Source organism: Artemia franciscana, unplaced genomic scaffold (assembly GCF_032884065.1).
Source record: "Artemia franciscana unplaced genomic scaffold, ASM3288406v1 Scaffold_289, whole genome shotgun sequence".
Lineage (NCBI taxonomy): Eukaryota > Metazoa > Arthropoda > Branchiopoda > Anostraca > Artemiidae > Artemia > Artemia franciscana.
In genome coordinates this window covers 284114-301268 of record NW_027063627.1, presented here as the reverse complement: position 1 = coordinate 301268, position 17155 = coordinate 284114, and the positions used below count along the sequence as shown (strand labels likewise).

At 36.5% G+C, this 17155-nt stretch overlaps 1 protein-coding gene across 1 annotated transcript in view; it reads left to right on the top strand.

The window, feature by feature from the left end:
* Positions 1 to 6571, top strand: part of LOC136043068 (uncharacterized) — a 65248-nt gene extending 58677 nt beyond the window's left edge. The window contains exon 9 of the mRNA XM_065727989.1: positions 6130 to 6571. Coding sequence (XP_065584061.1) covers positions 6130 to 6294 — 165 coding nt within the window. The 3' untranslated portion in view covers positions 6295 to 6571. The remainder of the gene's footprint in view (positions 1 to 6129) is intronic.
* Positions 6572 to 17155: the final 10584 nt, after the last annotated feature.

Below are 17155 nucleotides of genomic sequence, written 5' to 3'. Positions count from 1 at the left end.
TGGCTACCACCCCCTTCCCTAACTTTGAAAGTCTAAAGCCTACTGCGTCATTTGCGCTTCATCGAACACAATTTGTGTCTTGAACAACCCTTGGAAAGAACTAATAAAATTAAACTGAATATTTAATATATAATGATGTTAATTGCTGAAACTTCAGCTGTTCAAGATTTTATTTCACTGTAAATTTATTTTATTTCCAATGTTGGAATAAGTTCAAAAGAAAACATTTGTAATATTATTTGTTTTCAGTAAACCGCAAATAACGCAGTAGACTTTAGGCTTTTATAGTTAGGGAAGAATACAGTAGCCAAACTCTTGTTTGTAGTGATTTTTGTTCATTTAAAGCTTGATTTGCGTTGCCCGTTTAAATCTTGATTTATTTTTATCAATTATAGCATAGTCTATGAAACTGTAAGGCGATGTGTATAGATTTTTGACAGTTTTAAAACGATTGCCTATCTTATAATTTTTGTTCCATAGCATTTTGACCCACCCCCTACTACAACTTCTGTTTGCAACACCAATGCCGAAAATTTACACTTTTTTGTGGTAGCATCTGAGAGCTATTTATACAGATTTCGGAACCTTCGGTACAGGGTCCTTGGATATGCCAAATTTGACAATAGAATGTGGCTCAAAATTAGGTCCCATTTAGAGGTTATGTTTTTTTTCTTTCTAAAATTAAGACAATTTTCTTCTGATGATAACTTTGATAAGTTTGAAGGGTAACTTCAAGTTTATTGAAATTTACATATCGGGGAAAAAAAAAATTATTTCTACTGCTAACAAAACGCTATTTTTTTTTTAAAGTTTTGCTGAATACCGGCTTGGGTCATATTTTACTTATTGTCTGTTACAACGACCTGTTTGATATAACGCAGTATGTCCTTCAACTTCCATACTATTAAAAATTTTGCCAAAACATTGTAGTAATGAAGTTGGAAGTTGAAAATGATTGCTCAAAGTTGGATTGTTTACAGCACCACATCATTTTTTATATCCCGACAATCCCGAATGTTAAACCACGTTACCTTGTATATACTGTATTGCACTCGCGAAAAGCCAAATATTTTGAACAATAATGGCAATACTGCTCAGGAACACCATAGAGCAGAGCATCAACCCACTGTGCTGCCACAGGGCATGCATTCATAATGGTTATACTTAATAACATGCAGGCAATAAACGTTAGCCCGCACAGAAACTTCGGGTGTTAGCACCTCAGCAACAACCGAAGGTTGTTGTTTACAACAATGAGCATAAGATTGTTTACAACAGTGAGGATTTGGTTGTTGGGCTAGGAAAAAAAAAAAAATCAAAAATGACGTTTTTGAAAGAAAAGTAAAGAGCCGCATATAAACCTGCAAGAACCAAAAATAATGTCATTTGTAAAATTAACCGAAATTACTATAGATCAATTATTGATATCCCGAAAGAACAGGAACTAAAATGGATCATCATATAAAACATAAAAATGACAGATGTTGCTACGAATGAATAAAATATCCCTAAAATGAATGGATCTGAGCCAACATTAAAACAAACAAAAATTTCCACATACCTGAGTAAGTCCATCGTCCCTTAAAACCCCCTAAATAGTGAAGAGCGTTAACTACGCTTTACTAAAAACTAAATATGTCTTAAACAGTTTCTGTTTTATCCTTGTAACATCAAAAAGTCAAAAATCACTGAGTCTTCCAGGAATTAGTATCACCAAATTTCAAATAATTAATCAAGTTTCACTGGCCTCACATGCAGTAAACTTCTGTCTATACTTCCTTCCTTTTAAATGCATCCGTTTCAAATATACAAATTTGTAGTAATGAAATAGAATCAAAAGCAGAAGTTTCTGATTAAAAGTGTCCTTCTAACGATAAACAAACAAACCTCAAAACGGAGAGAAATTACTACAAAGAGGAGTTTAGCTACAGAACGACCCCTTCCCCCTTCTAGAACACGAGAAACCTTCAAAAGTCTTGAGTTTTTGTGTTTTATTGGAAAACTTTTTCGATAGTCTACTATAATATTTCAAAACATTGAAGAAAAATCAATTGAAAACACAATAATAACCTATATGACTGGAAAGAACTAGTGAAAATAAACTGAATATTTGATATATTAAAATATTTACTCCTGGAAATTTCGGCTTTTCATGGTTCAAGTTGTTATTTAAAATTGTTTTTATCATTTTCCAGTGTTGTAACTATAAAAAATTGTTCAAAGTATATTTAGTTTTCAGTAAAGAGCAAATGAAGCAATATATTTTAGACGGCTTCCGGTAAGAGTGGCGGCGGTAGTATCCAAACTCCTTTTTATAGTAATTTTGTTCATGCTAAGTTTGACTTGAGAACATCAATAGCCTACCTGTTTTATTTTCGTTCATGTGATTATTAATTTTTATTTCTGCTCGTTTTGGGTTTCATCTATTCGGTGATAAAGCTTTCTGTTCATTTTAACTTTGACTTGCTATAGGACTTCATTTCTGCTCATCTTTAAGTTTTAATATGGCTCTTTAATTTTCTTTGGAAAACTTCTTTATCAAGATTTGTTTTTTTTTTACTTTCTGTTCGTTTTTAGAAGTCGAAGTTTTATTATGGGTTAGTATTATAGATGTTTCTCGAGTTTTTCATGTTTTCGGCTTAAGAATTAAAATTTTGGATATTGATTTAATTCCTATGTTTCATAAGGTGATCCGAGCCTTGGCTCTGGTTGTATTCGATATAATTTGTATAGAAATTTCGTTTACTTGAAATCGAGGTTTTCATGGCTCTTGAACCAAGCTTTCTTGTAAGATTCTTGTAAGAATGCTCAACAGATTAAATATGAGTAAAATGAGTTAAGAGAATAGATATATATCGGATATATAATCACTCAGCTCATTTATTGCTGACTCTGATACTCGTGACTTTCAAGTGATTATTCGTTTACTTACGCTAGATTTGTCTTGCGTAATCGGTACAGCAATAATTTTCTGTTCATTTTAAGTTCACTTTTTAACTTCATTTTAGATTTAAAACCCTTAAGGAGGACGTAGGGATTTATTCAATTTTGCTACTAAGTTCGACTGAAAGACCCGGGGTGCTACACATGACTGGCATGCTGGGAAAATAATCTCATGACGGAGAGGTATATATGGAGAGAATCTACCTTACAGAAATGTAATTTCTTTAGGAGTTTAAGTAAAGATATTGATACATTATCTTGTTTCACATTGTTGTAAATACGTGGGCTCCCCTTGAAATGGTAGCATCGAGTTTTTTTTTCGCACTTGTTTTTTGCGGTGCGAAAAAAGAAGACAACTGCCCATCAAGCCCACACATTCAGATAACCTTGAACGATTAACTTCAAAAAAAAGTTTATATCAAACGATCCAACTCCACCACTCCGTCCCTAAAAAAAACTCACATATTAATTTAGCCCTTTTTTATGGCACATCTTAATTTAAATGAGCCCTTGGGCAAATTAAAAGAATTATACCGATAATTTTTCCTTTTTTGTCGACGCAAGACAATGCTCTGATATGCAATACTTCGGCAATATTCTTGTTATGGGCTTGGTTTGCTTCCTCCAGCAGATGAATGATGAATGAATACAAATATAATAGGCAGCGCAATAGCCCTGCCTAAATGAAGAGTGATGTGGACACGATGTATTATTATTATAATTATTATCTTTTTTTTTGGTTTGTTTGTTTTAGACCAGGGAACTTTAAATGAAAGGATTTGTCGGAAAAAGTTCAAAAGGGGGTCATTCAATTGGAAATTGCAAGTTGTAGTGCCTTTTTTAATAGTCGAACGTGATTGGAAGGCAACCAACTCCACCCCACGCCCATAATTTCCCCAAGTAATTGCAATCAAAATTTTGAGATAGCCATTTTGTTCAACGTAGTTGAAAGGTCTAGTGATTATGTCGTTGAGGATGGCAATCCCTCCCTGAGCCCCCAAGCCAAGGGTTGTAAGTTATGCCCCTGGGGGCATATACGATCTTTATAGAAAGAGTGCTCGTATTATCCTATTAACTTCGGATGGGGTTCATTGGATTTGAAATCAGAAGTTCTATTACCCTTTGTAAGAGTCAGAGTCATTGGAGAGCAACTAGCCCTCTCCCTCACGTCATATTTTCTCCATCCTATAGAAACTTTAGGATAACAATTTGTTCAAAACAGTCAAAAGGTCTCATGACAAGGCCTTCAAGGTTGACAAAAAACCCAAGAGTGTGAAGGCAAGGGTTGTAAGTTATGCTCCGTGGGCACATAAGGTTTTTATAAAGGGGATGGTTGTTTGAACTTTAGCACAGGCTGATTGGAAACTTGAATTTCTAGTTGCTTTTAAGAGTCAATACCTCTTTTAAAGAGTCAGTCGTGATGGAATGCAACTAGCCGCCCTCCCTAACACAAGTTTTTGCCAACCGCATCCGATCAAAATTGTGAGATAACCCTTTTATTCACAATATTACAAAGGGCATATAATAATGCCTTCAGGCTGGCCATAATCTCCAGAGTCCAGGGGCAAGGGTTGCAAGCTATGCCCTGGGACATACAAAGTTCTTATGGAACGGGTGGTCGCATAAACTTCGGATCGGATGGGTCTCATTTAATTGGAAGTCGGAAGTTCTAGTGCCCTTTCTAAGAGTCTTCAGTGAATGGAGGGCAGCCAGCCCCTCCCCTACGAGCCATTCCCCAAAACACTTCCGATGAAAATTTTGTTCAGCATTGTTGAAAGGTGCAGTAATTACGTTTTTGGGGATGTCATCCTTCCCACATTCTTCAGCGCAAAGGCTGAAAGTTAAGCAATTCCTTCATTGTTTATATATAGTATATGTTATTAAGAAAAGTACGCATGTTCGAACTTTCCAAAAAACCGAAGGGCATTCAGGTGAGCCTTTCAGGGAATGTTAATGGGAATGTTGAACTGAATCAAAACACGTTATTTATAGTCAAAAGGGCGTGTCTCAAGAATTGACTTGGGTATTAAGTTGGAACTTTCAGAGAATGCTAAACGTGGAAGATCGCCTGTCAAAAAGCAAATATGTACACGCTATTACTAATACTGTTATCACTGCTACATTTACTACTACTTCAACCATTACTTCTATTGCAACTACTCGTAAAGGCGATACATTGATACTACTGCTGCAACTAGTACTACCGCTATTATTATTAATCTACCAGTAACACCAATACTACTACTGTGACTACTATTAAAACTATGCCTAAGGGTGTGAAGGTGAAATTTTCAAAGAATTTTTTTTGGTTGGGAGGGAGGTGGACTTAATCGCAACAGGCGTCTGTATGAAGGTTATTAAAAAGGTGTTACAGCAATATCTTAGGAACAGTTTTGGTGTTTGAATTTAAACTAACAGGGCTTGTTCTGGGGGATGTTGGACTAACCAAAAGAAAATATTTGAATCCTAATGCTACTGCTTCTACTCATACTGCTGCTACTATTATTGCTTCTACTAAGAATTGAGAAGAATTGAAACTGTATGGGACTAAATACAAACACTATGTCCACACAGGTTGTCACGAAGACATTTCAGAAATGCTTCAGAAACAGTTGATGATATTAAGTTTAAACTTTTAGTGTATATTGAAGGGGTTTTTAATAGACCAAAGGTGCTACGTGCATACTGCTACTACTGCTGCTACAATAATCGCTACTACACAAGCTAAGGGTATTAAGGTGAAGCTTTCAAGGAATATCTAGGCTGAAGTTGAACTAAGTGAAAAAGTTCTAGTGCCTTTTTAAGAGTCAAAAGAAATTGGAGGACAGACAGTCCTCCACCTAAGCCCATTGACTTTCCAAACACATCAATTCAAAATTTTGAGACAGTAATTTTGTTCAGCATAGTAGAACGGTTTAGTAACTGTGTCGCAATTATGTAATTGACCCATTATGCATTACAGCTAAATATTACTATAAAAATAAATCAAAAGGCACTGTGTGCATGGTTTCCAGTAGGACACCTCACCAATATAACGAGAATGAACAGGGCTTTAAATTTATTGGGCTGCTACTATTACTACTTCTGCTTTTACCGTTTATATAAATCAAAATAGTGTAAGTATTTTCAGGTTCTCAAAGAGCATAGACACAGTTTCTGGAAATGATGTTTTGTTTTTATTTTCAGATCAACTTGAGGATACATAAAATTAAATTAAACAATATCATTTTGTCAGGATTAAACATTGGCGAGAAAGTTTCTCCAATATACAAAAACAATGTATGTTGGCCAAACTATGGATTCTGGAAACCAAACTATGGTTGCAAACTATGGAAACAAAATACATTTTAAACGTTTTTACTTTTTTACGTTAAACAATAAGAAATTATTAAAACTTTAGGGAACAGATATCAGTGTATGTGTATTAAACTGACAGTCTAAAGTCATTTATTATTCTTATTAGAGTGCACATTATGCTCTGGTCTTGAGAAGGCATGGGGTTTGTCTACCCCACTCATGTTAGTTTTTGCTCATTTTGAGTTTGATTCAGTTATTTATTGTAATTTCTGTTTGCTTTTTGGTTTAATTTATTTATTTATTGTAATATATGGTAGTTTTAAGCTTGGAATATTATTTGACTTTATTTCTGCTCACTTTTGGTTTAATAGACTTCTTTTCTTTTCTTTGAAAAACTTTTTTTGTGGAAAAACTTTTTAAAATTAATATGAAAAAGGTAAATCGGAAAATATTCTAAAGGAAAAGAAGCACCACTCTGATGACACTCGCGGTCCATCAAGATTTAGCATCATTTCAAATATCAAGGGAAAGCTGCAGATATTTGCCTCGTCTCCGATTATAAAGAAATTCGCCATATGTGAGTAAATGTATAAGATAAAGACTGTACAGGTTCAAAAAAAAAGAATTGTCAGATCTCTGACCATGTCTAATTTTTCAATAACCTTTTAGGATGGCTAAGCAACAGAAACATGAAAAGACATCATTGTTTTCTTTTAAAGTTAATTATACAGCAGAAGTTTCTATGGCACACTTCCAATTTCACCCTCATTTAATGATTAGCAACTACTCTAAAATCAGTCTTCTCTTAATCAATAAGACACGACACAAACTTGTTTTTATTTCGTTGTTTGGATGCTGAAAAAAATAGCACTTAATGCCGAAATATTTTGATTAAACAGTGGGGGCTACATAATAACACTACTCGGTTTTTCTCAGAGGAAGAAAATTGGAAGAGCATAATGTATCTTGCGTCATTTACCTCGTCTGCGGGGAAATATTTTCCCATGAGATAGTAAAGACAGCATAAATCATCTGAACTATCAATTTGTTTTTTTTTTTTGCAGAATATCTATTACGCAATCAAATTAAGATGAACCTAAGACACTGTAATATTTAAGGTTTCTATGCAATCTTTAAGAACATTCAGCTGAAACTAAAAAGTTGTCAGCTAAAAATTTCTTGAGTATATAATCTTTTGTCTACACATAGGATAAAAATGTATTTAGAAATAGAAAAACAATTTTCCAAGGTAGTAATGGTCATCAAAAGACGTTTAATCCAAATGTATGTAGGAATCTGGATTCTTGGAACAGTAAGGCTTCTATCCTTGACTGCACGCAAGCTTGAAACTTTTTTCGTTTTTGTGGTATACAACAAAAAACTGTCGTTTTAACCAGTGTTTCAGCAACAACAAAATTTAACTGTTTGAATCACCAAAAATCCAAATAACCCTCAACAGGTCGAGTAAAAATCACCACTCATAGTTTCGTTTTTGAGATCTCTCACTAACAACTCGGGTTTTACCATCGTGGTTCCATTCAATTTCCGAATACCACACGAAGATGCTTTGATGGGTCAGATGACTTCCAGCATCTAACAGAAAAAGATAAGGAGGGTCTTCGGTAGTTTTTTTTATACTTCACTCGACCACTTACTTAGCAAAAAAACCATAACTGTCAGACACAAACCATTTGAAAAGCTGTTTTAGAGAGTCTGAATGGCTAAAATTCGATTGGGGAAACTATTAGTTGCACTGCTTCTGTTATTTATCTTTTCTTATATACCGATACTGATGGCCTTTTCCTTTTCAACCTTTTTTAGCAAAAAATATAGCGTTTCTACTAGTCCAAAAGTATTTTTTGCCTAGAAGGTGAATATTTTTATCATGCTTGGCTTTTCTGCATCATTCCTTATTCTTCTTGGAAGACAAAATGAGGAGCCAATAGCAACTAACTGAGGAAGAAGTAATGGAAGTTCTTGAAATAGAAGAGATCTGTCAGATCTAACAGATGAAGATAAAGGTTGCAATAGGGATCTTGATTTTCAGGTTGAAGAGGACGTCGAAGAAGATATCATAGAAAGCAAACTGAAGAAGAGATAGGCGCTTGTCAAGCTTGCTCAACAGATGCACAGGAACCATAGGCTTCGAGTACGATAGACGAAGATGACGTTCCTCTTGAAAAATGATGGAAGATATCCGTGTGTGTGTTTTTTTTTTTTTTGACTAGAGACTGCAGAACAAAATGGCTCAAGCAGCCACCGTCAACTTCACTTCATCGCTCTCCCAGCATAATGTTCAATTATGATATAATTACCTAGTGTTCAAGGGCCATTCAGGGTAATTGGAGCTCTCAAGAAGAATAAGTGCGATATTTCAGCAGCGTTTCTTCCATACAGAGATCGTGAATCTGGTTCTTCGGTCTTCAGTTTTGTTCCAAAGAAGACAATTTATCATATGAGCCTAGCTTTGATCTCTTCAATGCAAAACACGAGTACGATAGATGCAAACCAAGGCAAGCCGGAGATAATATGAGTTTTACAACACAAATATATTTAGGAGTGCCAGTTTGAATACGAAATATGCCAACTAAACTACCAGCTGCCGTTGTTAGCTCTGGCCACTTGCAATCTTCTTTGTAATGCTGGATATGGAAGTCAAAAGCTTAGGAATACTTGTCAACACAACAACAAGTCAAGAAAAGGTGAACCAGCGCCGACAGATCCACATAAAGTTGGAATTATCCCCTACGAAGCCTCATTGGATGTTTAGAATGTTCATCAACTCCCTCCCTCGCGAACGATTGACAGTTAGTGACCAATATTGTTTGACTTGAGTCTAAAAGTAGTTCAGACACTGAAGTTTCACACCCTGGCCACAAAAATCAGCGCTGCAGTCTCTGACCTCGTTAGTCTGAGCTGAAAACGACCAGAGTATGCAGCATCTGCAAGAAGGGGTACTGCAAGGACCTCTCAAATAGTGTGCTCAGAATGTGTCTAGATGGTTTATTTTCATGTCAGACATATTCTATTTGACGTAATTTGTTTGGAATTAAAGTACAAGTTCCAATTTGAATTTTTTTTTTCATATATTTGCAATCGTTTTTGTTATAGGGTAAATATTTACTCCACCCGACCAGTTAAGTAACAAAAAAACTCCCGACAAGTTAGGGGTGAAATTCAATAACTCTAGAGTGCAGAAAACAAAAACAACAAAATGACATATATCTTTCCGTTCCATAAAAGTTCCCAGACTGATTTTATGTTTCACACATATCAATTGTTGTAATTGCTGTAATATAAGTTTTAACTTACCAATGCTACTTAGAATTTTAATGTGAAGTTAATGGCTGCTTCTTTGGATCCCTTGACAAATTATAAATCTTCAAGACGGAGTTTTCCATTAATATCAGCAACAATTGAGCTTGCAATTGTTAGCAACAACTGAGGTCACAGAAATATACTTTTGGTCGCTCGGACAATTTATTGAGAACTGAAGACGATTTAACTACTCTTCTAGGCCTTCTTCATATTGTAGCTGATCATATAGATTGTAATCCTACCTGCCCAAATATGGCTTGAATAGTGGCCACAGTTATTTTACTTTTTTGTCACTTCGTTTAAATGAATTTTCTCATTAATTAAAACCTGGTTATTTCTATATTAGCGAAGTCAAAATATTTATTCTTGTCCCAAAAGTCATTAAATAAATCGAGGATTGAGTATTCATGTGAATAAGACTCAATATATCTTCCATTTTCTAAGAGCTTATGTAAATGTCTCCGATATTTGCCACTACATTTATAAGCAAAGTCTAGCTTGCGGTTTGAATGAGATTTCTTAGAAGCTTTAGAAGGGGTTTGAAAATATTCAACTTCTTTTCAGAGTAATAGTCATCCAAAATCACTTACCTTCGTTTTGGGGTATCTAGTCTCAACTTTTACCACATAAGTTAAATGTCTCTCATTGTAAATTGGTCTTTTTACAGGAGTATGCTGGTCCTCGAAAATATTACTACTAGTACTACTACTAACAATTCACCGCAGCAGCAAGCCACCTGAGGCCAACACAGCTACGCACGCTCCTCCTCCACCCCGATCAATTTCAAGCCTTCCTTTTTACATCCTACCCGGAATCGCCAAAACGGACAATCTTTGGTAATCTGTCATCCTTCATCTGCAGAACCTATCCTAGCCATCTCAACTTTTCTTTCATTATAGCCCTTGAAAGCGGAATGGAACCACACTTTCCGTACAGCCTACCTTTTGAAATACGGGCAGTCAGCTGGGTGCCCAAAAGAATACATAAGAAATTTCTCTGGAAAACTTATAACAAAATTTCTTTCGGTTTTTTGGAGCGCTTATGCTTTTGAATCATGTTTGATCATTGTACATAACTGTAGTTCCGATATTCTAATCTTAGTTCGCAGACTTACCTGACTATTCTTCCAAACTTGTTTCATGTGTGAAAAAACAACTTGAACCTTGGCTATTCTACTTTTAACATCTTCGAGGCTCCCTCCATCTTTACTAATAATACTACCAAGCTAAGTGAAGCTTTCCACTTGATCGATATTTTCGTTACCCAACGCCACCTTTTCAGCTTCACTTGCTCCTAGCCTCAGCGCCTTAGTCTTCTTAACATTAATTTTCAAATCTATTCTAGCACCCTGAACTCGCAGAACCTCTAAAACATCAATCATTTTGCTCACAATTTCATTTAGGATCCTTAAATCATTAGCATAACCTAAATCCAGGAAAGTTTTTCTTCCCCAGTTGACTCCTTGTTCTCCCATTGCCTTTCCTGTTGTTCTTGAGACAAAGTCCATCAAAATTATTTACTGATGTAAATATGAAGATTTAATTCGAAACCACCTACTAATATCACTTCCTATCTTAGCCCCAGTAGCATTTTTCTCGAACAAAGCACTAATCTCCTTAATGTGATTGTCTGGTACATCATAAAACGATAAGACCTTTGTTAAGGCTGTTCTAACAGCTGAATCTAACACGTGTGTTATTCTTGCACTGCCTTCCGTAACCACCAAATGTATCCAATCAAAATAATAAGTCTATCAAGATAGTCGAAAGATCTAGCAAAGATGCCTCCTGGCATGATATAACCACTAACGGGACTTAAGCCCCTGGGACAAGAACTGTAAATAGTGCAAGTTACTAACTACTAATATGTAGGCTTCAAGATTGAGTCTTGTTTGATATTGGATGTGTTATTATCTCTGGAAATTAAGTATTTTTTTCTCTGGGTTAAAAGGAAAAAAATATTTTATCTCGGAGGGGGTGGAGGGGCGCCTCGGAAATGAGCCGGAAACTTTTTGTCCCAAATGAGTTTGAAACTTACAACAGACTACATCTTTGGGCCAACAATAACCTATTGTACGAAATATTTCTGGGGCACAGCCCCCCCTCCCCGCAAAAATTGACATCAGAACTGCTTGGAACTGGCATCCTTAAGTTCTCAGACTCAGGGAAAGCCAATGTGGATAGGAAAATAACGAAAAAATATTGACTCCTTCCAAGACGGTAAGAAAAGGGCAAAAAAACTTGTTTCCCAGTCACTTCTCGTGAAAAGATGGTCATAAAAACTTGGGAAGGCACCCATTTGATTGGAAATTGAATATTCAAATGCCTTTTTAAGGGTTAATAATCACTGGAGGGTAGCCAGCCTTTTACTCGTGGTCTTTTCTGCTATGCATGTCTAATGGTATTGAGTCTAAATTCTGAGTTAGTCACTTCTTTGAAAAATGTCAAAAAAAACAGTACGCTTCTGGGGTAAGCATAGCCCCCCTGCCCCCTCTCCAAGGAACAATGGCCCAAAATTTTGTTAATTAGGTAGATATACTTTCGTAGAAAAGCTGTTAGGGGTTGTTAACAAGGCCAAGGTTCACAGAGTTTCACAAGGGTATAACCGGGAAACGATATAGGTGCTTAGTCAGTGAAAAGAAGCTAAATACACCCGGGTTCTCAAAGTATCTTCAATGCTTTGGAAATGGCTTTAGGGATCAAGATGAAGCTTTTTGGCAGAGTAGAAGGGGGGGGAGTGATGGGTCTTAAATACTGAATTTGGGAGGGGAAAGAATTATATAAAAATATTAAGTATCTAGGTCATTAGAATAGTATATCAGTAATTTGTCATTAACCGGTTTTTGGAAAAGAGTTGAAACTTTCAGGCACTCTTACGGAGAAGAAAGGGAAGTTGGAGAAAGAACTCTTTAAATCTTAGGTTGGGAGTAGCAGAATTGGGCTAAAATATTTGCCTCTAATCACCCAAAGTTTTTTGCACCTTAAGCTTTTGTATCCAGATCATTGAAATAGCATATCGGTCATGTGTTACAAATGGGTTTCGAGATGAATTTGAGGTACTATTGGAAGAAATGGGGGAGGGTGGGACAAGGGGACATGAAATTTCGTGTCAGTGAAGAGAATTAACTGTTTATGTCTCTGATCCACAGAACGGTATTGCACCATAAGCTCTAATGGCATTTTTAATCTATGCTTATGTTATGTAACACGGTAAATCCAAAGACAAATTGCATCAAAATGTTATCGAAACTGTGAATCTACAGTAGCTTGGAAACAGCTTGAGATATAAAACTGAATGTTTCAGGGAATGTTAAGGGAAAGGACAAGCGACTATTGAGCTATGACTTAGGGGAGAGAGTGGATGTAAATCAAAAGAAACAATATGTATCAGGGTAACCAAACTGCAAAATCTGCAATAGATCAAAAATGTCTTGGGGTATGGAGTTGAAACTTTCAGGTGTTGCAGAAACAAACGGACATCAGAAATGGACTTAGAGGAAGGGGGAAATGAGTAAATCTAGAGACACTTTGCTTATTCAGGCTATCAAAATAGCACATCTGTAATATTCTAGGAACTCCTTTTGAGATGCAAGCAGAAATTCAAGTAATGTAGGGGTTTTGGGCGAGGGAACTTCAAATTTTGCTTCAAGTGTGTAGGGGAGGGGGAGCGGCCATAATAGTTGCCTCCAATCCATCCACGCAATTTCGCACTAATTGTCCCATGGGAATTCTCATGAGACATTCCAAGAAGATTCTCATCGATGAAGCAATTGATCTTTTAGCTTTTATTTTTATACACTAAATTAGAATTTAGTTACTTTGGTAATTCAAATGCGTTATCTATATGTTGATTGTCATTTCTTCTAAGTATGGTAAGATGAAGTCTGTTGAGAGTGGTAATGTTCAGCATCTGCATATGCAGCGACCAGCAAAACACGGTGGTAGCAGATCACACTCAAGTTGGATTTAGAATAAATCTAGCAATCAGAAGTTTCCTCTGAAGCTGCTAGATCAAATCAAATAAGAATAAATTCAAAGGAAAGCTTCACAAAAAAAGACGAAGCTTTTCTTTGAGCTCATACTGTAACTTTCCGTTTAGGTATATGAAGCTCCTCACCAAAGTCATACAGAAGCTTTCAGAAGTCTTTTTCAAATAGGAGTGACCTCTTTTGTATGGAAAGTCCAAGAGCCGAATGGGAGCATATGGCTCCCACGTATGCTGAAGACATTCAGAGGCATAAACTCTCACATGTACGAAAGCATTTCCCTAACTTTCGGGATTCTGAACAATCGAGATCGAGAGATTAAGATGCACAAACCCTCAGTTCCTGAAAGTGCTGCCACTAGCGTACCAAACTGATGTTCAAATTATTACTTAGTTCGTGCAGTCTCCATGATGCAATTTGAGAGATCTAGAGTCCAAACCCTCAGATCCACGAAAGGATGTCTCCAACTTTCTTTCCCTTCCGTGCAGCTGGAGAGAAATAAACCACCGAAGTCTTAAAACTGAGGAACCTAGCTAACCTATTCGATATTCAAATGATTTTAAACTCTTGCAATACCTCACGATAGAACTAAAGAGATTGAGATGCTTAGATTCCCGCATCAGCAGAAGAATGTTCCTCAGCTTCATTTTCGCAATTTCCATGCGACCGACTGAGAAAGAAATAAATCCTCAAGGTTTAAAAAGGATGCAGCAAGTTTACCATTGCGGTATTGGAATGATTTTCTGGTTCATGCTGTCCCTCTGGACGCATTCTGAAATACTGAGAGACATAAGCCCTCTGTCTTGAAAATGAAGAGCTTAGCAAAAATATAACAGTTCAAAATAGGGATGAAACCTTTATCTACGGAGAGCTTAGCATGCCCATGCGACATGCAAAAGCTTCTGTAGACATGATTGAGTTGAAAAGCACAGAACTTCAAATTTTTAGTACAAGACGCATAGTTTTGAAATCCAGCTTATGTTTGAGAATGAGTTATTCATTACAGCAAAAATTTTAAAGAAATATAAAAAGTAGAACAGCTTCAACGAGGGAGTATAACTCGAAATTGTAGTCTACGCCATCAGACAGCATAGTTCAATGGGCAGGTTACGTTATTTTGAAAAATGGATAAACCGCACGATTTTCCACGTCAAGCACATGATGAATCACCAAAGAAGCCTGGCGTGGCATTATGGGTTTTAAGGAGGTTGAGGAGGTCCTCACCTTCTTACTAGGAGGTAAAGATAAGTGCGAGGTAAGGCCATGAGAACTGTATCAAGGACTTAGGGAGCCAAGGGACTCAACTGCATTGTTGAATGGGACGGGCCAGTGAAGAAGGCGAAAATCCCTCATGTTAATTTGCATAGGAAACTCAGTGAAAAGTCAGGATTGGAACAGCAAATCTTCTGCCAAAGATACGCAAGCTCCCTGCCTCAGGATTTCTGACTTTGAGGGTGAACTAAAATTTTATTCTCACTGGCACCGACGGGTATATTTTTATTCACTTAGGTAGGCAAAAAAAATGTCTTTAATACCTTAAGGCAGGATAACGGATGAGAGACAGAAATTAATAAAGATTAAGAAACACAACGGAGCAGAAGGATTCTAGACGAGAATATCGTCTGGGAAAAATATTTTCTGTACGACTTAGCGCTGCATTTCTGAAATAGAGACATAACCTAATTCTTCTGCAAGGTTTCTAGCTTGACTTTTATTCAGGATGCAGTTGATGAATTTACCTCCTTTGAAAACTCTATACCGTCTTGTGTGAAATTTTGTTCCAAAATTACGATATCTACTTTTGAGACTAATTTGGACATAAAGGCCTGGCCCCATTAAACATTTTTTTTCAAATGATTCAAAGATCATTCCGAGTTAGTTGAGGATGGGTGCTAATACTAGTCAGACGGATCTTTCGTATCAGAAACTGAAAAAAAAAGTGTAAAGGTTTGGGATTTAGTACGCTTGAACCATCGACTTATAATTAAAGAGATGGCTGAAGACCCGAAACTAAGTTTCTGTTCGGTTAAGTTAAATTCGGTATATTTTTTTCATTTCCATGGGCACCGTGTATTGTGAATTTATCCCTTGGAGAAAGAAAGCCAACTAGGAATACTACAAATGTGTCCTTCAGCGTTTGAGCAAAGAAGGCCTGCACTCCGGTAAGAGAAAAGTCGCAAACTTAATTTTTGGCCAAATTCAACATTTCTGTACCTCTATCTAATTTGGCCCCTGCTGAATTTAACCCATTACCTAAATTAAAATTGCAACTTAAAGAGAAGAGAGTACCTGTATGATAAACCCACTACTGCTCAAGTTGTTCATTCATGACGCTTTATAGACCCGTTTTTTTTTCGTTTTTTTTTTTCAGCTTAGTGTGAGACAATACAAAGAGAAATGACAGAATAGATGGAAAATATATAGTTTGGGCTATATATTTGCACGTTAGGGGGGGAAAGTATTTGGACAAGGTAAAGTTAGGAAGCAATTCTTACTGCATAATAATTATATCCAACATATTAGACATGTAGACCCACTATACTTTAACCCCCCCCTCTAATGTGCAAATATATAGCCCAAATTTGTTTCTAAAATATTATATTTTTATCTTGCTTTGGCATATTTCGTTAGGATTGAGCGTCAGAGAAAAACATTAGAAGAATATTAGGTAGTGGGTATATCATACAAGTACCGAGAAGAGATTTTGACTCGATTGAACAAATTAAAGCAAATACACGAAGAGTCCTTGCACCTATAAGGAAGAAAATTTTCAAGAAGGATTACAGCAGTGAAAAGGCCGCTAGAATCGGCGGCTTACTTCACCAGGAAACAACTTTTAAGCCGATACATCAGAATAGCCTGTTGCAGTCAGCGTCTACATAACAAAACCTAAATGACAGGTTTTGCCAAGTTTGTTAGATTTCAAGTCTACAGGCCAAGCTCTAACGACGATATTCTCTCTGCAAAAATGTCTATTACCTTTTTGGGTAGATATCAATGTTTCCATGGAATGCGAGCAGGACTAAGCTGCTAAGCCTTTCTTGTCAGGTTAAACTTCTTAACCAGGATTTTACCTTTACCTTTCTAAGTGTGGGGAAACTTCTTCCTGGGGTAGTCGTAGACACAGGCACTGAAGAAGGAACAGCAAAAAGAAGTGAAATATTTTTGGAAGAAAAGTGGAGTTGCATTCCTAAGGAGTAGATAAAAGGCCTTTATGTGACCAGAAATTGTCCCTTTTGCTGCGCCACAGCTCAATCTCTTTGATTAAGCAGTCTGCCTCGAGTAGAATATGGTCACATAGTTGAAGCACAGGCCTAAATTTCATGGTCTTGGGATTCACAAAAGGAATTTTAGAAGAAGTAAGGATGCAAATATGTGAGAGATCATTCAGCTCAAGTTCAAAACGTTCTTTCAGCTGTGACAGAAAGATGTCTGTAAAATGAATAAATACAGAAGTTCTAAAGTGAGCAAGCCTATCTAGATCAGTCGGATGCACACTTTTTTTACCTCTTGTTCTTGGACAAGTCATCTCAAATCCAGAAGTGTACGCAAATCACTTATTTAAACTGACCGCTATCGGTTGGGACCAATGAAGAAGATTGCACGGGTGGG